Source organism: Balearica regulorum, chromosome 5 (assembly GCF_011004875.1).
Source record: "Balearica regulorum gibbericeps isolate bBalReg1 chromosome 5, bBalReg1.pri, whole genome shotgun sequence".
NCBI classification, from domain to species: Eukaryota; Metazoa; Chordata; class Aves; order Gruiformes; family Gruidae; genus Balearica; species Balearica regulorum.
Genome location: NC_046188.1, coordinates 14,316,886 through 14,342,350, shown reverse-complemented (window position 1 = coordinate 14,342,350; position 25,465 = coordinate 14,316,886). Strand labels below are relative to the sequence as shown.

The following is a 25,465-nucleotide window of genomic DNA, read 5'->3' as shown; positions in this document are numbered from 1 at the left end:
CAGAGGACTGTCATTTCAGAGGCTTTATAATAATCAGCTTCATTTTCCTACAACGCAGACCCACTGGCACTAAGCTCAAGAGACAGCAGATTACACACCGCACCACTTAAATTTATTAGTATTAGATCTGCTATTCAACATAACATTAGAAGAAATTATATATCTTAACATGAAATGCAACTAGATGGAAAGGAATACAGTGATGAACTCAATATTGGCAGAAGAAGATACCCTTACTGACACCAGTTCAGAAGATTTTCTTTGGACAAATGAATATGCCACACCATCACCCAGCCCTCACAGAGACAAGCAATTTCCATTTTTCGTGGCTACTCCACCCTTTTACAAAGTACAGGATTTCCTTTAGCTGTCATTTAAATATCAGGGTGAACCTGGTCTTTAGCAATAGGGCAAGGGCATCCCATCCTGACCATGTAAGCCCATAAGGATTTGGGTTTATGGTTTGGGTAATTCTCTATATGAAAAAATGTCTATATGAAAAAAATGTCATTTTTACTTCACATTCCAGTTTTACCCCATAAATCTTGGATGTTAGATAGAAAACTCTGCTGAGACCTTGGCTTTTGATTATATATATTTGTGAAGAGAAAAAGGAGGAAGATTTTATTTCAGTCCACTGGGTCAGGCTGCCTTCATCTTCACAGACTCTTCTACTGCCCATTACATGAATTACTTGCCTGTCACTGTAATATAAATTCTTAAACCTACCGGCAACAATTTTCTAAACCATAATTGTTCCAGTAATTGAAACTGCCTCAATTTCAACACTCAATAACCCATTGTTTGCAACTGGGTAATTAAATGGAAGGTTTAGCTCAAAATCTTTTCCTGTTATTTCCTGCAGCAATTTAGCTAAAAGTACCAACTTCTTTTCAGGTAGGTAAATGGCTTTGATTCGAAGTTGGTCAAAACTCAGATGTTACTAACCAATGTCTTTTGCAGGAGGGAAATAAAAAATAATTAGGGGCATATTTAATACATTCAGACAATTAAAAAATGGAAATCGCCAACGTTAGCATGTGAAAGAACAAGCAATCAGAGCCCCGAACAACCAGCAGCAATATTAAAAAGCAGCCCCCAGATCCAAGAAGCTGTTTGTGGATGTGTTAGCGCGCTCTACCTTACTGAAATTTCGTGGCAAGCTGTTGCAGTCAGCCAGCTAGAAGGGAACAGAAGAACATTATACATTTGAAAACTTAACAGAAAAAAGTTATTTTACCATCTTGGAACAAACTCTACCTTTACCACAGATGACCAAAATAAGCTGGTCTTAGACGCAGCACTTGACAAAATAATGTTATTATTTGCACTTCGACCCCTTTTCCCGTATTAATGAATGAAGTCTTGCAGAACACATTATTACCTGCACAAACATTCACAACTTACTATCCTGATTTAGAGCATGGTGAGCCCACAAACAGTTGATTAAGCTTGATCACCTTACTCTTATTCACAACAACAGGTATTTTACCATAGCCACAGAGTTCAATGTCACTGTCAGAACACACCACTCCGTAAGAACCACCTGGCCCAAGGTATCCTTACTAAGTCCAGCAGAACCGCTGTATTTTGCTGAGGTAAAGCAAAGCAGAAACACATCCAAATAATGTGAAGGAGATGTTGCAAAGCGCCTGCCTTGTGCAGCTCTCGCACAGGCACCAGGGCAATGGCCCCGGTTTCTCGGGACCTCAACACCACACGCAAGTGGCCCTTTCAGACAGCCTTGTGCCCCAGCAAACATTCCTTATCACACGACCTTGCACAAAGATTTCCTCCTTATCTCATTAATCCATGTTTTAGGGTCTCATGGAAGTTGAGGGATGGGCGATTTCACTGTGCGAAGCTAGCAAATAATTGAATTAAGGTTCAGTAATTGCAGTTATCACTACAAGACATATTCAAGCAAAAATAAGCTCAGCAAAGCACATATTTGACTTTAAGTATATGTGAAGAGTCCCATTAGCTTCAACAGCATTTATCAGGCAAGCTGGAAATTACACACATGAGAGTGCAATAAAAAAATCAACGTATTTGATTTTGAAAGAACTGTGCAAATAAGAAAAAAAATTAAGGGATGAGATTAAAACTATTTAACATCTTCCATGTCATGTAACAATATGAGCTTTCTGTAACAGGAGAGATTAAATTCCTTTACACTGGTTCATATCCCCGTTGTACACGCAGCGCATGCAGGGATCATTCCTTAGACTGGTGACAAAGGCTTTAGAGGATGATGGTCTGCCAAGACACCTACTGTCCCAATTCCCTCTCCAGTATTCAGCCAGAAGTTCACAAGCACAACCTCAGCCAGTTTCATCAGTAAAGCCATGTTCAGTTGTTCACGTGAAATCGGAAACGGTACGACCCTGAGAATGAGGTACACAGCCCTTGTACAGCAGCAGCACAGGAAGCTGTAAGGAGGCATTTAGATGTTATGCCACGGCTGGATCTTGGCCATTCACAAATTCCACGCAGGAACAAGCATCTCCACTCCTGCCTATGTTCTGACCTTCCCCTAATAGCACGAGCTGCATTCATACAGGCCGGAGGGGCAAAGCAGCAGATTTCACTTGGTTGCAATGGTGACAACTGGAATTCTCTATTGTCAGGGGAGCTAACACTTTGGGAAAGGCTTAATAAATAGCAGGAGACAGTCAGTAAGAGGCTTAGCAGATTTTGTCATGTAAAACCACTCTTGGAAAAATATTTTTATTATTATCTCAGTGGGGTGCAGGCAATAAAAGCAGTGCTAAGTTTCAAACCTCTCCATCCTCTGTAGCGACTGAGGTAGGGAATTTTAGTACACTATTAATATTCAAGAGCGTCTGTATTTTTTTTCCTCTTGTTTTAGATCAGCAGAGAAAGATCAACCCCGTAACTCATAGGAGACTCATATAATCAGCTCAAACCAAATTGCAGTATATAATTATAATCACACAACTGGCAGGCCTTGCTCAAGAGAGAATATGGGCTGGCACAGCGGAGGTTCAAGCATCACAGCCTATAACCCAAATAGAAATGCAGCTCAATAGTTAACAAAGCCAAATGGAGCTATAACCATTGACATTCGGAGTAGTCCACGTCTGGTCTGTGGCTTGTATGCAATGAGTTTAGGAGTCTCAGACTAACGGAGCACATCTGTGGCTCATTAGCACCAAAATCAGTCTCTTCATTAGGGATGCCAATGGAGAAGCTAAGGAATGCTGCCCCAGTTCCACCAGGCAAGTAGATGTAGATGTGGATGTAGTATTAAGCACATGAATAAACTCACTGGATCATGCCCTGGAGTCACCTTTCAGTTTCTTCTGTCAACTGCACTCCAGGCAAGGCCAAAGGGAACCGCCACACCTCCTCCCAAAAGCTCAGCTGATGGCGCTGCCTTCAAGGCACTCCCCACATCCCATAAAACGAGGGAGCTGGGAATGAAGAAGGCAAAGACCTGAATCCCCTTCTCATAAATCAGAAACGGTCCCTTGCAGGCTTTAATTAATGCTGGGACCAAGATGGCCAAGGTCTTTGCTGGCCTAATCTCTCTTCTTTTGAACAGTGCTCAGGGCAGGATGGACACTCAAGCTCCTCTCTTCCAAGGACCACTCAGATGTTCGAAGCTCTTTGCTGAACCAGGACTTGAATAGTCAGGAAGAATCAGTTACAGCCAGTCTTAATATTTATGAGATAGTTTGAATATTCTTAGAAGTCTCCTATAAAGATTTAGATTTGCATTTTTGGCTTTATGAAAAGCAAAACAAAACAGAAAATTTTGTCACAAACTTAGAGTTTTGGGTAAAGCCTCTTTTTTTTTCCCAAAACCAATGAATGATTAACATACTTCCCATACTTTTTCTTCAGCTGGTCTTGAATTTGGCATTGAACTTATTGCAAAAATGTGTTTTTAAGCCTCTGCAGCCATTGCTTAGTTTCCCCTTGAAACATTTTTAGTCCTTCTCAGATGGACTGATCACTGAGAATCTAGGTACTTTGAACCTCTCCACATGTTACAAAGACACAACATGCTGCTTCTTCATAGCCTGATCTAACCGCAATTAAGAGCTTTTTCCCTGACCCTGTCCTCATATACAGAAAAAAGTGGAATCTAGTGAAAATATTACAAAGCTGGTTAAGCACAGGATATGACTAATCCCGCATTTCACAGCTGGAGGTTAAACTGAGCCTCATTAAAGCCAATGTTCTTGCTTACCCGCAAGAGAAACAAATGGGGCATGGCAGAGCTGTGTGTGGGTGCGTCCCTCTCACACTCACACTCTTACACAAAAATTCAGCTCCACAAGAAATTATGTGATATTGTCTCAAATTCCTAAGATTCAATAAACACTGTATGCTTCTGTCTGTCTGTTGCTCGACTTCTGTATTCAGAACTTCTTGAATTATATTTCCTAGCTTTTTGGGGAACTCTATTTACATGTGCCAGGTGACATTCTCATAACATTCCTTGATTCCACAGGTGACAAACCCCAGAACACACAGTACACCATCCAGCTTTCATTACAAGTTGCAAAAGCTCATTTCTGTCATTGATCCTGCTTTTTTAGATGTGTTCCTACTCATGAACAGGAGATGAATACCAAGAGAATATTTATTTTGGCAGGTAGCAGCCCAAGACAGTTATGTCCAAAGTCAACAGAAGGCACTCCATTGTCTTAAAATGCATGGAGTCCTGTAGAAAGTCTCAGCATTGACTTGAAAGGAAAATTTGGATGAGGCCCTAAATATGCATCTCCTTTGTGATTAGTTAAAATTAATATGCAGCTAAATATTTAAACAGTGCATAAAATCAGTAATATAGTAACCTAGGGCATGTCCCCTTCAGTATTCTGAATTTAAATGGAGACCAAATGCACCGGAAAGCTTTCATGTCTGAGTTGCTCTCTACTACAAAAAAATCCAATTTCCCTTGTGAGACCTTAAATTAAAGCAATTACACTTATCCTCCTCACACACAAACAGTAGGTAGACTTTGGGGAAATAAGACAGGTTTGTAATTTTGTTCCGCTCGTGGTGAGCACGTGCAACGCTCCGGGCACAAGCCACGGACTCACAACAAAAACCGGGAGCCACAATTCAAGGAGAGGCCCAAACATTAAGACCCTATAGCAACTCTATTAGCCGAGAGGCAATGCCACAAGCAGGAGCTGTTAATGGCAGGCTTGGCACAAAAGCGATTGATAATAAAACAACAGAGGAAATTGCACTCCGACTCTCCTGGAGCCAGCCAGCACATCGTGGGCAATTTCTTTTTCTCCTCTGTCCTCTGCTCTTCAGGAAGAGATCAAGCTCTCCGCTGAACAGCATTTACATCTTTGTTCTTTGCAGTACTAATGATTGTCTGGCTCTCTTCAATCCTGGAGTCCAGTTTTCCCCCCCTCATTTTCAGAACGTTATGCTAGAAACTGCCTGCTGAGTGCATGCTTGTGCCAAGTTCAGATTTGCCTAAGAAGAATTGAGGCAGCCTGTAGATGCCCTTACCATGGAAGCTCCTAGTTCAAAAACCTCAGGTCTGTTTTAATAGCACTATTTACAGGCATTATTTACTATCATTTTACTATCTGTACAGCTGCAGCCTTCTTTTAACTCAGGCCAAACATGCAGTTTCTTGAAAATAAGATTAAGCACTGTTTTCAAGACCTTCCAGGGATGCTCTAAAGCTCTTCCAAGGATACTCTAAATCCCAATCAGCTAGCGGGCAGATACTGAAATGCTGTGAAGTGCTGGTAATACTGAAGTCTATTTGGCAATTTTAATTAAATACCCTGATGTTCCTCATAAATCCCAAGGATTGTCCACTCCCTAGGGAATATTTTTTTGTATTTATGTTCTGCACCAGGGGACCTGAAATTTACCCTGCAAGATGCACCAGGGCTTTATTGTCAAACATCCAGTTACTCAGAGTCTCGCCTGCCCAATACCTCTGCTCTGTTCAAAGTTGGGCTTTTTGAAACAAAGGTGTGCAACATGCCCTGGGCATCTCTGAGTAGGAAAATGCCTCTGACATTCCTGTTCTGAAGCAAAAAGCCAGACACAGCTCAGTAGAGACTGCAAACCAAAAGAAATCCTGACAGCCAGCCCATGGTGCACAGGACTTAGTTATGAGGAGAGAGAACAGGGTGAGTCCACAAAGCCTATAAACTTCAGTTTTAGTTAAAAGTACCCAATCCTTGACATTGTACAGAATGAGCTGAAAATGCAAAATAATGTGAAAGAATGGCCAGAAGTTTGCCACTGTTATTATCTCTAAAATGCATACATTAGTTATAAAACTAACCAGAACTGACCTTTGGAGCTCCCGAAGCTCATAAAAACGGGTTTCTCTAATCTTGAGGGGAAAGTGTGTAATTACAAATTCATTTTTAGTTTAAGAGGTAGTGTGAGGTGGCTTAACGGATCTATTTTCTGCTTGGACACTTTCAGATCAGAACGGAAAGCAAGTATGGTCTCCCACCTCAGGGGTTACATCTTAGTAATATGGAAGGTACCCTCATCTAGTCAGCCAGACACCACAATAGAGAGGTTAACATCAGCTCTCCTGGGCACTCCCCACAATGACACAGGAAAAACAGGACTTCTCCCACATGATGTTGCACAGATTAATTATATGCACACAGCAGAACTTAGTGCACTTCTTCCCTAGAGAATGTGAGACTATAAAAGTGATGCCTGTGAAGCTCTCCAAAGCCAACACCCAACATTCCTCAGAGCTTACGTTCATCTTCTTTATGCCTCGACTAAAACTTCCAGAAACCAGCTACACTTGTGAGAAAGGCTGACGCTGTCAACCCCAGGACCATGAGGTCCCCACCTGCTCTGCAGGGTCTCTGCCATCGTGGTTACACCGCAGACGCCTACTAGCACCAGTGAGCAGGCATTGAGGGGCCTTTTCTGGTAGTGGTGTTCGCTGCAGCATCTCCCCAACCAGTATAAACCGGGGCAACAAAGCTGTGTGTTGTCAGAATTGCTGCCAGGGATTTTGCCAGCACAGCGATGCCATCCGAGAGCATGACTTTCTGATTAACATGGTCATGCCAGCAAACATTACAGTGTAAACCTGAGTCAAAGAAAGGTAGAAAACTGGAGTCGTTTTCCCTCAGAGAAAGAAGAATGGGAAGAGCGATGATTACTAATGGGTTAGCAATGTCAGAAGCAGCTCATTTCCCAACTGGAAATACACATCTCCTTCCCTAGACACCAAAAGAAGTCAAACCCAAAAAATCCATAGACGGCTATCATAAATAACATCCACTTCTCCATTTACTTTCCTCCCACTGCAAAGTGTGGCTCATGAGATGGTACTTCTTCATCTCCCAAGAGGAGGAAAAGCTTTCTCCATTAATCTGTTCAAATGAGTCACCAGAAAAAGAGAAGTGTGAATCCCAGCACGCCTGCACTGCAGGTAACATGTACAGCCCAGAGTGGCCTCCTTGGCACGGGCTGGAGAGCTCTTGCCTCTCCCACTGAGATTTTATCCCAAAGTGGTTACAGAGAAAGGAGATGTCGGGAAGCAAGAGAAAAAGCACAGGTTGGGGACCCCTGCACCAACAGAATTCCATGCCTGACGGTGGCACAAAGACATCACATCTCAGCATAGCTTCACACTCCAGATGCTGAAGAAGATAAAGTAACAATCTCGCTCAGGATGCACCAGCTAGCAAAGGGGCATTGTGTCATTGGCCACTGGAATATAAACCCTCCCGTGAAGCCTGCAGTATCATTTGCAGCACCAGCCTTCTCGGGTTTCTCTGGACGAAGCGCTATTATTTCAGCTCTAAGTTTAGCACTTGGAGAGAAGCCAGGAAGACTTCCATAACCACCACTGATTTGTTAATCCTTTAATGCACAGGCACTGTTTGTTACTTAGGACGTCAGGTTTCATCACTCCTCAGCCCGCTGGTGATAGAACTTCTTGACACCAGACTGCAAATATTATTGCAGTGTCAATACTCCCAGGGAGAAAGCCAAGCCTGGTTAAAATGTGACTTTGGTGTTGACAAGCCAGTTTGGCATTGCAGAGTTCAAATGGCCAGGATCACCTGGCAACTTTAAAAACAGGAGGAGAGTTTGCCAGGATCCTTTTTGACTGGAGTCTTATCCTGAGACCTGCATGGCAACAGCTAAACACTTTCCAATCAGATGAAGCAAGAAAGAATAGAGTATGTGGATTATACTTTTCCAGGAAAGTGCTGGGAGCAACGTGGACATATGCATGTGAGTTTGTGCCTACACAGATTTTCCTCATCGTTATCACTGAAAGAGAAAAAGATCCAACTGTAGGTTCGTAGCATGACAGTTTCGGAGGTGATGCAGCTCAGTATTCCCAGGGAGCTCACCCAGACCATGGCAGCTTCAACAGTTCTGTTGCCCTAAGGAGAGCTGTATCCATGCTTACAATATGAAAGAGGTAATTCCCTGAGCGTGCTCTAAAATAGGTTGGATACTGGTCTTTTTGGAGAGCCGTTAAGACATTGCACAGGGGCTGCACAGAGTGTCAGAGCCAGGCTGGCCTCAGTGGCTGTTGCTGCTGCTGGGGAGGCGATGGCCCTCTCCAGAGCACAGAGCTATTTTCGGATCATTTCCCTCCCTCCTGGATTCAAACGTTTGTAGTGACACAGCCTAAAAGGTGAGGACAGTTGTGCAGGTGGAGGAAAAGGCACAGCCTTCCCACCCAGGACAGCGCGAAGGTGAAGGGCTGATGTGTGGGGCTGCTTCAGGCTCATGCACCCCGAGACTAACTGGGCTTCATCCTCCTGATGCAATAAGCCCAGACAGATATTCAGCCCCTATTAATCTACCACTCATTAATTACCAACCACTTTTTTTTTTACCTCATAAAGCAGACCTGATGGACTAACGTGCTCGGCTGTGGCAGGACAAAGCCAGGCCAAGGGCACATCCGGCCTGTCCCCAAATCCATGTGCATCCCAACTGCCCACGCACAGCCCATCTGCTTATCAATACCTCCAATTAAACAGTCTCGGGGTTTCGACCGCCACCAGCTCACTCATTGGTTGGGAGAAAGACAGAGGGAGTTAAAATTAAATTAACAATTGATTAATACATGAAGCCACTCGGTAGCAGTTGAGTTGAGCACCCTGTTGGGGTTTTAACCTTTCGGTGCCCTGTGAGTTTTGTTTCATGGCTAGCAATGCCAATGAGTACACTGGAAATTTGAACTAAGCTTTTAAAAAAGCTCACAGTCAGGTCAAAATGCGTATTTCAGTAAAAGTAAGGTTTGACAAAACTATCTTATCGAAAATTCAGTAAGCACAGGGCCTTTTCTTTTTTTTTAAAACAGGAATGTTTCAGAAACATGTGACCCTGGACCAGTCTATTTTCAGACTTGGTGAAATACAAAAAATAGCACAACATAAACTGGCAAAAAGGTATTTAAAAAAAAAAAAACAGGAGGGTTTCTTACATCCAGTCCTTATAATTGGAAAGAATTTGGAACAAATGATTATGAAACTCAATGTTTGAAGTAAAAAGCAAAGTATAGAAAAAAAGCTTTAAAATGCCAGGAAGGTAGAACAGTGCAACAGTGAAAGGATGCAAAGAATCAGAGAAAAAGGGTCTCTCTTCCAATAGTTTAAATAGCCAGTGTTTCACTGATTTCAGCAAAGCTGCCCCTGTTTACATCAAGTCCTGTGTTTTACAGAGGATCCAGGGGACATAACAGACAGAATGACTGTTTTCTTCCCGCTGCTTGACATTACTATATACAGACAGTTAAGCACCAGGAGTGATCAAAAGCCCAGTGGCACGTGGAGTAGACTTTGAAGGGTAGATGCAAGTAAAAAGTGACAGTTTAGAGAGGTCTGCTCGGTTTTAAGCAAGATCTCAAACAAAAGTTGGGAGCCAGGACTGCACAAAACTATTCCCAATGCTGTCCTTTGACTACAGCCTCCTCTTTCAACAAGATAAAAGTCAATGTGAATGGGCAAGAAAGACAAAATCCTGCAGCAAGGGCACAGGCAGCGCCGGACCCTCGCAGCATGCCCAAGAGCAGCAGTGGATCAAGGTGTTCTGCAGGGAGGCGTTAATACATCTCCGAAACACACACGGATGCTAACAGAGGGTGTACCTTTTTTTTTCTTTTTTTTTTTTTTTTTTTCATTTAACAAAAGGACACCCAATTCTATCAGTGGGGGTTGATATGAAAAGACCATTACGCTCTTCCCCTGGTAGGATGTCCACTGAAAGCCCTTGTGCATTCAAGTGGGCAGTCAGACACAACTGTACGGAAACAGAAGAACTGAGCCACACTAGTATCTATTAGGCAATAAAAAACCTACCTGGGAAAGAAGCTTGTTGTCATCCTCCAGCAGTTTCACTTTTGTTTCAAGTTGCCTGATATAGTTGGAAGACGAATCTTTAGGAAAGAGAGAGAAAAAACACATTTAAGCTTCTTGTGTTATAGGTAAGTACTGTCAGGCAGTGACGTTTTGCCACTCCATGGAAGGCAAGTTTGGGAGAGACCTAATGAATAAAAAAAACCCCAAGTGTACAGGGTGAGGAGGGGATTCTGCCAAAAGCTTTTTTCTCTAAAAAGCTGAGATTCAGCAACAGCAGTATCTTCTGTGAATCCACATCAGTGCCACCAGACTGGGGGGGTGGGGGGACTCAGAAGGAAAGTGAAGTTGAAATACTGTGTTTTATAATTTTATAAAAGTAATATCCTATCTTTGAAAGCCATTCTCATTCATCTAGAATGCACCAAAATACTCAACAACAGAACAAGATGTTTCCTTTTAGGTTTGAATAAACAACCCCTCCACCCACGTGCCTTTTTCTTTCAAAAACAACTGAAAAACTCAGAAAAATAAGCAGCTGGCACAGCTCTACAAGGAGGTCACTGCCACAACTCACAGTGCTGTAAAAGGAGAAGAACTGTATAGAGCAGTTGTACAGAGGACACAGAGCTGCAGCATGCACACAGCCTGACGTACACAACCAGTGCCTAGCCGGGACATCTGTTTTTTCTAGTGGAAGCACATGACGCTAAACAGAAAAATACCATGGCAATAAAATACAGAATACCCTCACATAAAATGCTAATATTCAACCTGAAGGAATGTAATGGCCAGTTTACCATTACAGTAAGACAGCAACACCAGATAGGGTGACCTGGAGCAGAAGATAACTTGTTGGAGAGCTCTGTGGGTGGCTTACTGATCTCCAAAACATCTGGTTTCTGTTTTGAAACCTGCTTTGAAGCAACACATTTGCAAATTTTGCAAAGAAAATAAAGGAACCTGGGAAAACCTTTTCTCCCTTTTCATTATAGCTTAGCAGTTTGCAGCAGTTTCTTCCATCCACCTGGATGTTTGCAAAATTTCTCCTCCACTTGTAATTTTGTGGCAGAGGCTGTGAGTTGTTACAGCAGGAGGAAAAGAGTTTTGCAGCTTAAGCATATGAAAAAACCCAAACACGTTCTGCACTGCTAAAAGGGCTCTGCAGAATGGAATTATATTTTACCTCATTTCATTAATTACGGCATGACTGCAAAAGCCACTATTCGACCACAGGACTCCTTGCTGAGCGTGAATCAGCAAGGAACCAGGCATTAATGCAACCACGCCGATGCCGATCGGTGCGCGTTGCCGATTGCCAGCACCTTTAGGGATCGCCCCCCCCAGGGTTAGCAGGCACCGCTGGCTGCACCTCTGCACACACGAGCACATGCCCATGCACACGTGTAAGGTTTAGGCTGGCTCTGTGCTAACCGGCTTATCTTTGCCTTTGCCAGTGGCTGCCGAACGCCCTCGGCACAAGCCTGAGTGCTGTTTCTTGGCCAGTCTGGGGGCAGTTTAGCAGAAGAGCTAGCATGCAAGCTACAGCTAATCACTGAGAGCGCTTTGACCATTCAAGAGAAAAATTGGAATATGCTTGAAAAAGTGCTGCCATAGACAAGTGCCAAACCGCACATAAAGGAACAGCAGGACGGACTGGAGTCAAGTGCCGAAGTCAAAGTATAAACATTCTCAGAGGAAACATGCTCACTTTTTTGTTTGGATTCTGCTTTGTCCAAATCCAGGAATCCAAACAAGTCCCCATGAAAAAGGTTAAGAAGACACCATAGGAAGCTGTGTAAGTTCAGTGAACAGTTTAAGTCGTGGTAAGGCTCACAGCAGTATCACCTTCAGCTGCAGGGACCACAAACTCTCTCTGCCCAACAACAACCCCAAGGTGGGAGGACAAGAGGGCAAACCAAGTGGGTTATAGGATCAATCCATAGCACCCTCCCTGTGAAGGCCTCATGCCAACAGCATCATGAGCTTAGTCATGCATATCAAAAGGTGGCGAGTATAATGCTGCAGAAGAGTGGTGCTTAAGTCAGCAAGATTTCAGCATCAGCTGGAACAACTTGCTGAATTAGTAATGAACCTGTCCTCCAGTGGGGGGAGAGGGGAGTTTGAGATTCTTAAACACAAAGCCAGGAGGACTACGGACCTTTTGGTCTGACCTCCTCTGTGCCCCAGGGCACCACACTTTGTTAACTTACCTCTAAATTCAGTCCAGTAATACCCATCTGGCTAAACAGTTCCCAGAACAGTCTCCAGCTCTGTCTGAAGACAACCAGAGACTCCACCATTTGCACTCCTGTGCTGGATACAACAGCCTCCATCAGTAGATCTGGTCAGATAAGGTGTCCTTCCCTGCCTGCCCTCCAGCTTCACTTGTACCGCATGCTCAGCAGCAGAGCTGAGTGCCTCTACACAATGAATGCAGTGATCTTGATACAGTAGGTCCTGATTTTTATCTCAAAATATCAGGGCATTCAAAGCAATTTGAAGGAAGGACTCAAAGCGATATCAAAGGAGAGGCTCAATCCATGCCTGCCTGGGAATCAGAGATACGCCTCTGGACCAAGCACAGTCTCTGCATGAATAAATTGCAGAGACAGCAACAATTGCATAAACAAGTGTGAAAATGCTAGGTAATGCTAAAGAAGATCTCGATGTGATGCTGGTAACAGGCTCCACAAGAACCACAGCACTGACTAAGCCTGTTGCCCATTAGCAGTCCAAGCCTGTTTCCCAGCCGGCAGGGAGCCTGCCGTATGCAGTGCCCCCCTCACCTTTGTACTCTCTTATCACTACTAAGTTTCTATTGTGGACCACCTCACCACGTCGCATGCAAAAAGCAGCAATCAAAAACCCCAAGCTCATAGGAAGTATTTTGGATGCAAACAAGTCCTTTCTCACGGTTCTGTGCCCACGGAGGCCAGAGAAACTGCAGAAGGTCCTCTCCAGCAGCTCTGCATTCAAGCACAGTGCGAAGTTACCCAAGGTGGAGGATGGCAACCTGAACTTCGTGAGCAATCTCTTCAACATGTGCTTGTGCTATGTTCCACCACAGCTAAAGGAATTTAAGGTTAAGCGGATGAATGGTGATGCAGAAGCTGTTGTGTTCAGGCCCTGAATGCTACGAGGACTGATGGGTTGGTTGATGGAGAGAATAGAGCATGGCTGCCAAAGAAAAGAAAATGGAGAGAGAATTATTTCCTCACTTTGGCTTCACATGCCTTGCAAAAAAAAAGGTACACCTTGGGAAGGCAAGCCCTGCATCCCCAGGAGCCAATGCATACCATGGCTACCCCCAGTCTTGAAAGCCTGCCCTGAGATTTGCTAGAATTCTTCAAACAGTACTATTCAACCCCAAACCATGTCTGATGTCTGACCTCAGACCTAAAACACCCTGCAGCAACATAAAATATATGGAGAAAAAAAGCAAAAAAGCAAATGAGCTGTTTTGTCAGCAGCAGATACTCCATCTCAGTCAGGCAAAGGCTGAGAAACAGTGCTCAGAGCCATCGCCATCCTGGCTGTGCCCTCAGAGATGAATTGCCTCCATCCTGTGGACTTGCCTGTGTTGAGGTAGGTGCCAGATGAGCCATTTGCATCTTGATCTCAGGTATAAAAAAATCCTCTAACTCTCATGACAGCAGGCAGTAACACTGACAGGCTGAGCAGTGAAACCCCAGGCTGTGTCTCTCCCACGTTAGATCAAGAAACACATTCCCAACATTTTTCTGCTTCTGACCTTCCTCTTATCAGTGAGTTTCCCTCCTCTCCTGCCTCCCCCAGAGCCATGGGGCAAGGATGGCCCCACTGACCCATCCAGGAAAGGCGATAGAGCTGGATTGCTGACAGCTTGGACTCCCTCATCCTCTTCGTTAGAAATTAAACAAATGGTCCTCATTGCCTTGTCAAAGCCTGCTGCCAGCTGTGAGGGCTGCTCCACCTTCAGCAGCCCAAATGCACTCTCCTCGGTGGCAAGAGCAGCTCCCAGACCTGGGTGCTGGGGCGTACCCCCAGCACATCCACCCAGCTTTCACCTTGTGGCACCAACTTTGAGTCCACCCATGACTGCTGGTGCCTTGCCAGTGACCCAACATCTCGTCCTACCCTGGCTGGACAACTACTGGCACTGCAGAACTGTGGCACAGTGAAAGGGAGGTACAGTATCAGGGAAGCAGACAAGGATGGTGGTCAAGGACACATGGTCAAGGACAAACGTTTTTGGGAGGATGCTCTGGGCCAACGTCCTCCTCCAGTTACTCCTCTGGGCTGTGAGCACCAGCTGCATGAGCAATGGGTGTCTTAGTGGATCACATGACACCAGAAGGAAGGAATTTCCCATCAAAACATCTCACCTCCCACCCAACACCTTCCCTGTCACAACCAACACACCTGGTGGAAAAGGAAGTCGGGGAGAAAGCTGGCATTGTGCCCTGCCGCAACAGCAAAGTGGATGAAAACCATAATCGCCATCAAGCATCGCTCACTTGTACAATGTAAATGCTTCAAGCTAAATTGTTCACAGAGCCGTAAAACCTGGAGTCCCGTTTCTTCGCAAAGCCTTTGAAAAACTAATTGGATGTAGCTACGCACATTATCTCCATGAGAGGTAGAAGAGTCACATTCCAGCCCAGGAAGGAGCATTACTGTTATTATCCACCCTCCTCAAGATTTACTGTCTTAAAAAATATACTCCATCTGGAAGGGGGTGTAATTCAGCGTGGATGTAATCTAGCTGAGTAACTTTTCTCCACATAGATAAACTACTTAATACTCATTACAGCTAAATTGAGGCAAGACAAATCACTCCACCTTGTTTTAACTCAATGGCCTCTGAGAGAGTAGGGAATCGCCTGGCTCCTGAAGCTTTTTTAAAACATAAATTAGAAACTGTTTTAACAATCAAAACAATCTCTCAGCCTGCAGAGCACAGAACAGTGTCATTTTAAAAGACACTTGGAGACAATGGAGCCTTTCCGATCCTCATCTGAGATTTCAGAGGAATCTGTCAGAGGGGTAAATACAATGAATTATACATTTATTTTGACAGTAGCAAAAGAAATGGTTTTATTTCCTTTATGCCATTTCTCCAAACCACGAGTATGCAGAGCAGAGGTTTGCGTGGTAACTATATGCTTGGGATTGAGCCACATTTATTTAAGACCTTTTCATAATGAGAAAAAATGCAATCCCTTTACTTAGGGCAGTAAGATGCAAGAGATGCAAGAAAAGGTTAATGCAGGTGTCTGTGAAAGGAAAAAGCTGTGACAAGCCCTGCAATGGAACTCACTTACAGCAGGACGGTCCCTACACCCAGCCTGGGCAATACGAAACAACTCGGGATGAGCAGACTTGAGGTGTCTTAGTCCTTTTCCACAGCATCCCACTGGAGTTTGATTTGTCTTTTTGGTGTCTGCTGCGAAGAGGGGGTTGCGTGGTGCCCGGCTGGGGTGACAGCTGGCAGGTCAGGGGCATCGTGCACCACCCCAGCACTATCTCCATGTGCACCATGGAGGTGTCCCACACCCCCAGCAGCGACGCTGGACACCACTGCCTTCCGCTGCATTCTCTCCCCAGGAGCTACTTTTACTAAGTATGATTTAAGACAGTAAAGCACAGCTATATTTTCTCAACATCCTGCAAACAAGGCTCTTCCTCCCCTCATAAAAAGCAGCGACCCTAAAGGGATTCTCCCAAATCCAAGCTCAAGGAGGAAAGACGCAGGAAGGAGTGATGCTCTGCCAGGTTTGCACCTTGTGGCCAGCTGCCTTCTCCTTCATATGATGGGATGCTGGCATTTTCGCTTCCTCCCCTTCCATCAAACACCATCTCATAAAAAGACCTTCACCTGTGCTCAATAAAACATTTTGCTGTTTGACAGCAGTTTCGTTATCACACCTCAGCTCTTCAGCACCATATTTCAGATTCGTATTGCTCTGCTGGTTTTGCTTCTTGACACAGACAAGCAGGCTGAAAAATGGGTGAGCGGTTACGTCTTGTAAAGGAGTTGATTTATTAAGGCAACAGGGCTCTTTCAGAGAAGCTGGGAAGTGGAAGAAACTCACATCTCCTTATACATTCTCATTAAAGGAAATAATGGAGAGAGGTGGACAAACCCACCACCCTTGCTTTTTCCTAGGCAGCCCCCATATTTCTGCTCTTACTGGCAAACCCCATTCCCAAAGTTCAGTTTCGGACTGGCGCACGAGGCAAGTTTTCACATCAGGCTTAACTCAGCAGATGGCTTAACTGTGAGCAGGGACACCACAAAGCCACTGCTGAGTTACTTTAGTTTTGCAGGTGCTGCCCTCTGCCATGGCACCACCAGGGCTTTCGGGGTATGCTCCTCAGTTCACCTGGGCATGCTCAGCTCTGCAGTGACTCTCACCCTGACTCAGGGAGAAGCCACTTCTTCAAACACCTGGAGGATGTTGCCAGTGTCCGAGGGACTTGGCCACTGTCCCCACATTAGCCCTTGACCCCACTGAGCAAAGGCAGCTCTCCAGCCTGGCACCCACGCTCCAACCCAGCTAGTCCCTGCTGCAAATACCACTAAACGCAGCTGTGAAAGCATGCAAGTGGATGGGGGAGCAGGTCTGCAGACCAAAGGCAGGTAAAAGCCAAATGAAGAATTCCAGCAGTGAGATGAAGAAGCTCACTGACCTAAACCCTCCTTCTCTTCTCTCAGGTTCAAAATACCACACTCTGCTAACCCCAAACCCCATGCCTCTCCAGCAGGAGCTTGGGCACAATTTGGGGACTCCCTTAGGATGTGGTAAGAGAATATACAACAAGGTCCATGGCAGACAGAAGCTCCCAGCCTTTTGTAGCTTTGCAAGATATTCTGCAAGCAAACCATACCAACTGGCTCTACCTCTGGTCCCACCACCTCATTCACTGTGGGTTGTGTAAGCAGTAGTGTCCTCTGCACTCTGCCAGACAGCACTAAAGAGGTGGCAGGAGGGCACTTACAGAAACAGAACTAAGGCCAAATCTTGATTATTTCCACAGCTGAGGTGCTGCAGCATGCTTTTACTGAACAGACACTGCCTTAGACTACACTAAAGTAAAAAAAAGGCCCATATGTAGCATCCAAAGCCACCCTAACATCTGTCTGAATAAGACTGGTAGGATCAGGCCTCATTTTCAGGGTGCACATAATAGCTCAGGTATAGAATAGGTATTCAAACACTAGTCAAAACTACAAAGTGTATTGTCAGTCCAGTCACAAATAACAAAGAAATCTGGTCTCAGATTAATACACATTTTTTCCTAACTCTCACAAGCCGGTGGTTATGCACTGGCGACACTGCTGTGCTACTGCAAAGTGCTGCTCCAGCAGGATAGAACATATGCCACTGCAGCTATTTAATTAATATTTCATAGTAAGCCTGTAACTACGAGCCCTGAAGTTTTTCAAGACTGCACGTTCCCGACTCAGTTCCAGTTCATTAGGCCTGTCTGGGAGCTTAGCAGCCTCAAGTCGGTCTGTAACAGTCTGATAAGGTCTCTCCTGACTTCAGCTTTTACAGCTCGCTACTGTGACTTCCAGCCATGACATCATCTCCATGCACAGCAAAACATCTGCCCGCGACGACTGTTAACAGGAGCTCAAGAGCTCCTGATATCTTATCGGGATTTCATTAGGAAGTGGCTGATAGGAAAGGAGCAGCGTGTGCGTGTGTGTGCCCATGCACTGCAACGCAGCCAGGAGAGAGCTGTATCATCCCATCGGAAAGTGGCCACCAGCTTCTCCTTCCTTGCTTGGGTGACCTTTACGTTACAATCTTTGTGGCTGGGCGGGACGGGGCGGGGGGGGGGGGGGCTTCTATCTGTCAGGGCATAGCACAACAGGAACCATTGGAGATCGCTTGCATCCCAGGATGTCTAACCCACTCAACTCGTAAAACCTGCTCAACAGGAAGGTGGTAAAACACCTCCCAGTCTTGCAGTCTGACACCATGCTTCCCCTCTCCTGAGGGGGACAACTGGTAGCTGCTCTTCTGCTGGGAGTGGACAAGGACAGACAGTGCTGTGACTTGCCAGGGCTTTCCCTGTAAGCCTGCTTGCAGAGGATGGCACCTTCACCGGGTTGCTCAGATGCGTTCCCCCCCCACGACATGCTGTCTGCATGACAGACCAGCTCACCTTGATCATTAGTCACTACCGTTTGTCCAGGTTTCCTGTGGAAATCTTTCCTTCTGTGCCCCAGAGATTTTGAAGATAAACAACCAAGGAAAAGATTGCGTTTGTTTTACAAGTTGTTTTAATACTTGACTGTGGGTATCACTCCGAGAACTATCAGTGTGAGTTTTTTGAGCTTTCAAGCAAGAGTGGACTGATTGTAATTAGATGCAATAAGCAAACACAGTGATAGAAATATTAATGTCCAAGACACACACAGCCAGACAGTCTTGACTGGTGTACGTGTAACAGAGGAAAGCTGATTTACATCCACTGCAGCGCTCGTGCTCCCTGCACATGGAAGCCCGCACTGTCTGAGGGAGCAGGTGCTCTCTGGATCAATTCCAGGTGCTGCAATACCTGCAACACCCATCACAGCTCAGTGACACCAGGCAGAATACAGGTCTTCCTTGGCCTCTTTAAGAAGCCATTTGCTGTGCAACCACACAGATGTACTCAATGAAGGGTTGCCTGAATGCAGAGGACAATTCTAGAGAAAGTAGGACAATGTTCAAATTGCAGGTGGATCAGAGTGATCCTCCAGACACTGTGGTACCAGCATTTCTCTATCACTGCTTATTAGTCAATATGAAGGGAGATAACAAAAGATGCAGAAGCTGGAGGAAGGACAGGGGAAGATCAAACTGACTACTGGGTGTGATGCTGCGCTCATGAAAACTTGCAAGAGAGGAAAAGATGAGTAACATCAAACTGGAGGCTCTTTGACTGCCTCGTGCCTTAGTCAACACAGCAAATCCAAAATCTTTGCTTCCCATGTCAGAGCTGCAGTGCAGTAGTGCAGGATCTTCTGCTGTCACCAATCCCAACAGAGTAAAGCCATAACCTGTTGACCAGTGCCAAAGCAGTGAATTACGAGATCATCATAATCCTCCTTATCCTGTACCTCTCTACTATTGCCACAGATGGACAAGGGCTGATCTACCACAGTATGGCCTAAGCAGGACCTTCCATGAGAGTCTAATTTTAGATACAAAGAGATAAATCCTCCGCTTTTGATAGACCCATGGATTGCTTCTCATTGGCGTGATGGACTCCTCGATGCACAGGAAGGAACGGCCAGACTCTCTGCTTGAAGTTCGGGCCCTACCAGCCAGCTGTGCCGGACTCTTCCGCGAGGGAAGGCAGAGGTGAACCGAAAGTTGTGTCACCAGTGTTTGTGCGGGGAGCAGAGCTGCAAGGCACTCGCCGCTAATGGGATTCTGCAGCTTTAATGATTACGAAAAGGTTAAAATGACCTGCCAGGCACCCTCAGCTGTCTAAGCCTCTTTTCCTTCCTCGTGCTGCTTTAATCTTGGTAGCACAGTCATGTGACTCAGTCAAAAAAAGCCCCGAAGCCGATTAGTGGCTTTCCACCGGCTACAAACAACTCTAAACATTTGGGATGGTGTGGATGCTGCAGAAAGAGTAGCCCGCTTTGCTACACACCCTCCTTTCAGGGGTATCTCGACAATGCTGCAGCCTCCAAAAGTCTCCAAGAGGGTACGATCCCAAGGGAAAATCCCTGAAACCAAGGGGACAGGCTGTACTCATTTCCACTTGTATTAATCCAGTTACTTAATTCCTCCCTCCCACATCCAAAACCCAACCCTTCCCACCTGACTTTGGCTACTGCTGAGGTAGCCCCTGTCCCTGTCTCTACAACAGCAACCAAAGACTAAGCTCATCCCATTGCCAGCATCCTACGCGCAAAGCCTCTGCCAAGGTCAACCCAAATTTTTGTGGCAGCATCCTTTGATTCCTCATACACAGCAGTTCTGTGAAAAAGGATCTTGGGGGCTATTGCAATTCGTAAACTGGGCACAAATCAGTGTCACGTTGGGGCAAAAGCAGTATGTGGGATTGTATCGAGATGCAGAAACAAGAGGCCTGTATGTAAACAGGGGAAATAATCCTCCTTCATCGGTGCTATTAAAGATCTTGAATAGGGATCTGTGTCCAGTTTTAGGCATCACGCTTCAAGACTCATGCGGACTAGTTGGAAGGAATTCAGAAGAGAAATAAGGAGGATCAGAGTGTGGAAAGCATAATCTAGTAAGAGAGCCTGAAGGAACCCAGATTGTTTAGCCTGGAGAAGAAAAGACCACAGACGTAGTATTGGAGTCAAATATGTAAATGATCACCAAAAAAAGATGAAGTGAATAAACTGTTCTCCATGTCCTCCCAGGAAGAGCAAGCTCTCTAATAACAGGGATATTTAAGGGCTAGAAGAGATTGCCTTGGGAAGGGGTGGAATTTCCATTGATGATGGCTTTCATGAGCAGGTTAGACAAACATCTGTCAGGAGTAGTGTAGATAGAGCTGAGTCTGCCTTGGGGCAAAGGGATGGGCCAGGTGACCCCAAGAGCACATTAGTTCTGTTTTCCATGCCAACCCTGTACAAATATCACATGAGAAAGTCTGTGGCTATTTCACTTAAATTCTAGAAAGCAAGCACCACAATTACTTGAAGGCAAAAATGAAATCCCTGAACAGCCTTTGATTGGCATGTCACATTCAGTGATCTGAAACCATCCACCCATTTTGGTTTTCCATCATGTGCAGAAAGTCTCACCTAAATGCATGGTGGCTAGCAAAGAAGAAAGCAGAGCTGGCAAGAGCATGCAGAGAACAAGTGCTGGGGTAGGGCACGCCAATACTAATGGGATGTTTGCAATAAAAACATTATATTGGAAACAGTTGTCTGTTTTAAAATACAGCCAGGGATTTCAAGAGTTAATACCTCCCAAAAAAAGAGAGTTCTTGTCTTTAAGAGTTATTATTTCCAGCTTTTCCACGGAAATTCAGTCCTAAATCACAGAAGGCCAACATGCACGAGGCTCGGTATGACTATAGTCACAACATATGGTCTCTAGCCAAAAGAGCTTAAAAAAACAGAGCTCAGTGAATGCAGACAAGCTGGGGAATGCCAGGAAACCATGTGGGTTAGGAAACAGCCTCGGCATCACTGACAGTCCGACTGCAGTCAAGGCCCGTAGGCACCATGACAGAAGAAGGGGCTGGAGAAGGCTACGGAGACAGGCGTGTCCATGCCTATAAATCTTAGGGCAGCACAGAGAAGTACAAAGGTGCTAATTTGAGTATGTGGGGAATGGAGACCAGGTTGTCCTAAGTTTTTTTAATAGTCCAGAAACCCCCATAATAAGTTGGTACCTTCCCTAAAACAACCACATGGTCTTTCAAGAGAGGAAGGTAGCTATCGGAAGCCCAAAGAGTCTTGAGTTTGCACTAGTGAAACCAAAAAGAGTTGCAAATGAAAGGCAAGTTGGGTTCAGAGCCCTTTGTCACTCTGTCACAGCTCTGGCAAGTTCCGGAAAACAGGCTGATCTGAAACGTTTGCATGCCCAGCTGCCCTGTTAGTTACCTCTTGCAAATCTACAGCAACGAGTCCAAGTGTGTCACAGAATCTGCTTCCTGGCTTCCATTTTGCACTAGTGCTGCTCCACCTCTCAGCAAGGAGAAACAGTGAGCACCCACAATCGGTATTTTTCTCCTTGAACTCATCACACTGTCCAAAGCTGTGCAAGACATTTGCTCCCAGATCTGAACCCACCCAAACCCATGCAGATTTGATCCCACCCTTGAAAGATTTGGGAGGGTTGTTGCAGCTGCAAAAGCTTCACAGTATTTGACAAGACCTTTGCTGAATTTTTTCCATTTTTATGGCAAACCTCTAACCATCAACAGTTCAAAAGCCTGTGGGAAAGACATCAGGTTAATCCAAAGCCCTGTGAAACAGAACAGTTGTGAGTAAATTTTGCTTTGAAATTTTAGGTTTGTTTAAATCCTTCAATATTTTCTCCTGGACAGATTAACATTACCTCCTAGGTAAGACGCGCTGCCAAGTTTCAGATGGCTGTAAATCTTATATTTGACATTGTGCACACAAATGGGCTGGCAGGTTTTATGCAGAAATTCCCACTGCCTTTAAAGGAATCCTGCTTAGAAACTGATAGCACAAAGCACCCCAGCTGCAGAAGGGCTCTCTTGAGGTCACAAAACTACTTCCTAAGCAACCTGTGGGGGAGGAAGGCAGATTACCAGATTAATTGTTGGGGAGTTTTTTTCTTAAAAGGGTAAATAAAAAGATCTTAAATATTTGTAAGTCTTTCTTTGCAAACATCAAGTTGAAACTTTTGCAGGGTCTGAAAATGCATTTTGGGTTGTAAATCTGCTCCTCCCTTTTGCTTGGGAAGATTCTTCTGGACAATAAATGCAGCGAGCCTGGGAGAGGGCTGCATAATTATCTGCTCCACACAATGGAAACCAGCCTTTCCAATGCGGTCCTCAACCGTCAGGAATCCAAGCTGCGTGATAATTAAAACTCAAAAATCGTCTTCCGCCACGTCCAGAGAGAAATTAAACTTTAATTTCCACTCCTCAAATACCCCTGCCATGTTCATGGAGCCCCCTATTAAAAAAACATCTCATAGATGCAAACGATGCCCTTCTGAGTACCGACAGGAAAAATTTAATTGGCAGTAAGAAAAAACTAATGATTAGGTTAATGAAAAATAGGCTCTATTGACTTGGGCCACTCGACCATTCCTGATGAGGGTAAATAGCCCCCCCCCGCTCCTTCCCCACTCCCCTCGCCTTTGTCTGCCATGCACGGCAAGGCTGAGAGCAGGAACGCATTCAAAAGCAATGCCTCGGTGGGAAAAGCCTGGAGTCAGATCAAAGTCCTTCCACCCAGGGGCCCGCTGGAGCCCAACGCTTGCTGAACAGCCTCCGTGTGCCCAGGAATTCGTTATCCCTCCCACCCCAGTCCAGGCTGCCCCGCACCCCATCCTTAATCCAACCACTGGCTGCCCCCATCTCGGCCCCTGAACCTAAAAAAGTGCAAGACAGTAAAGGTGTTAAAAATTGCTGGCCTTTTTCCAGCGAAAAGCATTTATCCAGTTATGGCTGGTGTTTACATACGGGGCAGGATGGTGACAAACTTCATTCCCACACCTGGGGCTGGCAGGGGAGGGCTCTTGCCCAAGTGACAAGAAAGATGCATGACTTCATGGCATCACCCACTCTTGCCACACTACTTGGAACGACGGCTGGCGGGAGATTTTTAGGTAAAGCAGTTTTTCATAGGAAAACGCGGATTTATCAAGAGAGCATTTTTAACACAGGTGCATCCGATTTCACGCAATTTTTAGCTCAGGATGAAATTTCTGGTAAGACCTTCAGAGAGAGAAAGGGAGAAAGCCTGAAATAGCCGCGAGCCCATGGCTTAAGCCAATCGCCAGGGAACGTCTAAATCCCTGCACGCTAAGCTCTTCTGGAGTTGGGGATTGTGTGCGTCTGTGTCAAAGACACACAAATTTCTATGGCCGAGGATACGGAGCCTGGCTACACTGCAGGCAGAAAGGCTGCACTCAGTCCTATTTGCCAAAAATAACTATAGTTGTAGAGCCAGTGGCTACTTCCAGCTAGGATGGGCACCTGCACAGGTCCCAGTGTTCACCCATAATTCAGTTTTGGATCTACGTGTATTTTGCAATTAGATAGTTTAATGTGCTGGCTCCTCCCAGCAAGCCAGTGTTGAGGGAAGCAAAGCTCTGCTGCAGTCCAGAGCACTGAGGGGACCACGTTCCTTTCCACTAAGTCACCTCTGATTTGGGGTATCTTCTGAGCTGGTTCTTCTCTCTTCCCCTGCCCGGTTCCTCCTTTGCACCCAGCAGCAGAAAACCACTCAGCCTCACACTCTCCTACTGCAGACCGTAGTTAAACATTACGTGCTGTGATTGCCTAGTAATTTAACCCACTTTTGATAAACACATTCCAACAGCAGCGTGATCGTGGGAGGAAGGTGTGTTTCTTCCCAAACACCTTTAAGGACTCAGTACAGACAGGAAAAACAGCCACGCATAAGAACGATAAAGTGTACACAGTTAATTCACTGTACAGCCCTTTGGTGTCAAGCTGGAAGATGGCATGAATCCAATCCCTGCCAGCTTTCACCTGAGAGAAAATTCAGCCAAAAAAAACCAACAGCTGGGTGACAGAGGAGTCCCTTCATGCCACCACATTACACAAATGGAGCAGAGATTGTTGCCTATGTTCTTACACAAAGGTGGAGGGAAATCCTCATTTTGGAAAGCAGCGATGCCTCACCTCCTACCTGCAGCCCCTCCTGCCTACACCCGCTGCCCTGCCGCGGGAGTTAGCGAAAGGAAATTAAACAGGAGAAGGGCTGTGGAGTGCAATGTGTTGGCTACGCCGAACCGGCGTGTGCTTTGTCAGGGCCAGCTGGGAACAGCGGTAGGCCAGCCAAAAATATGCCATATCCCAAAACTGAGCAGAACAGGGGCTCCAGATACCTACAGTGAGTGACACGTGGTATGGCTTAAGGATCTGAACACAGTAAACGTGTAAGTAATGCCTGGAAAGAAAGGCTAGGCAATACCTAAGCACTTCCTAACTCCACAATGTCTAAAGGGAGTAGAAACAAGATGGAGGAGCAGATGACAGTGTATCAGTGGGCTGGATTGAAATAATTAGACAATAGGAAACAAAATCTGTTTTAAACCAAGTTAGCAGTACAACATCACTATGATAAAAATAGGAGAAATCATTTAGAAATAGCAAGTCAATCCTCAGATAAATCTCCCTGATAACTAACTCCATCTCATCCATGCTACCACCCTCAGCCAGGAGTTTTAGGAAGCACTCCACAAAGCTGGTCCTTGCCAGCACTGAGCCTTTCCAGGGGATGCTGAGCAACTGCCGCTGCAAGGGAAGGTGGCTGGGAGCATCCCGCAGGACGAGTGCCCTGGTGATTAGAACAAAGCAGGGAACTGCGCCATCACCTTGCCTGGGGCCCAGAGCCCGGGCATTTGGCCACCGGGGATAATAAAATCAATCCCACAATGATTCAGAGACCAAGCGATCGAAGGAGACTTTCTGGTCCTGCAAGCCAAACAAGTGCTCGCTAC

The 25,465-nt window shown here is 45.4% G+C and overlaps 1 protein-coding gene across 2 annotated transcripts in view; it reads right to left on the bottom strand.

The window, feature by feature from the left end:
* CCDC85C (coiled-coil domain containing 85C) overlaps positions 1–25,465 on the bottom strand; it is a 117,818-nt gene that overhangs the window by 36,001 nt on the left and 56,352 nt on the right. Inside the window, exons 2-3 of one of the 2 annotated variants that reach the window (XM_075753587.1) lie at positions 10,323–10,399; positions 1,142–1,180 (exon numbers count right to left, since the gene is read on the bottom strand). In XM_075753587.1, coding sequence (XP_075609702.1) covers positions 1,142–1,180; positions 10,323–10,399 — 116 coding nt within the window. The remainder of the gene's footprint in view (positions 1–1,141; positions 1,181–10,322; positions 10,400–25,465) is intronic. The other variant, XM_075753588.1, reaches the window with a different exon arrangement.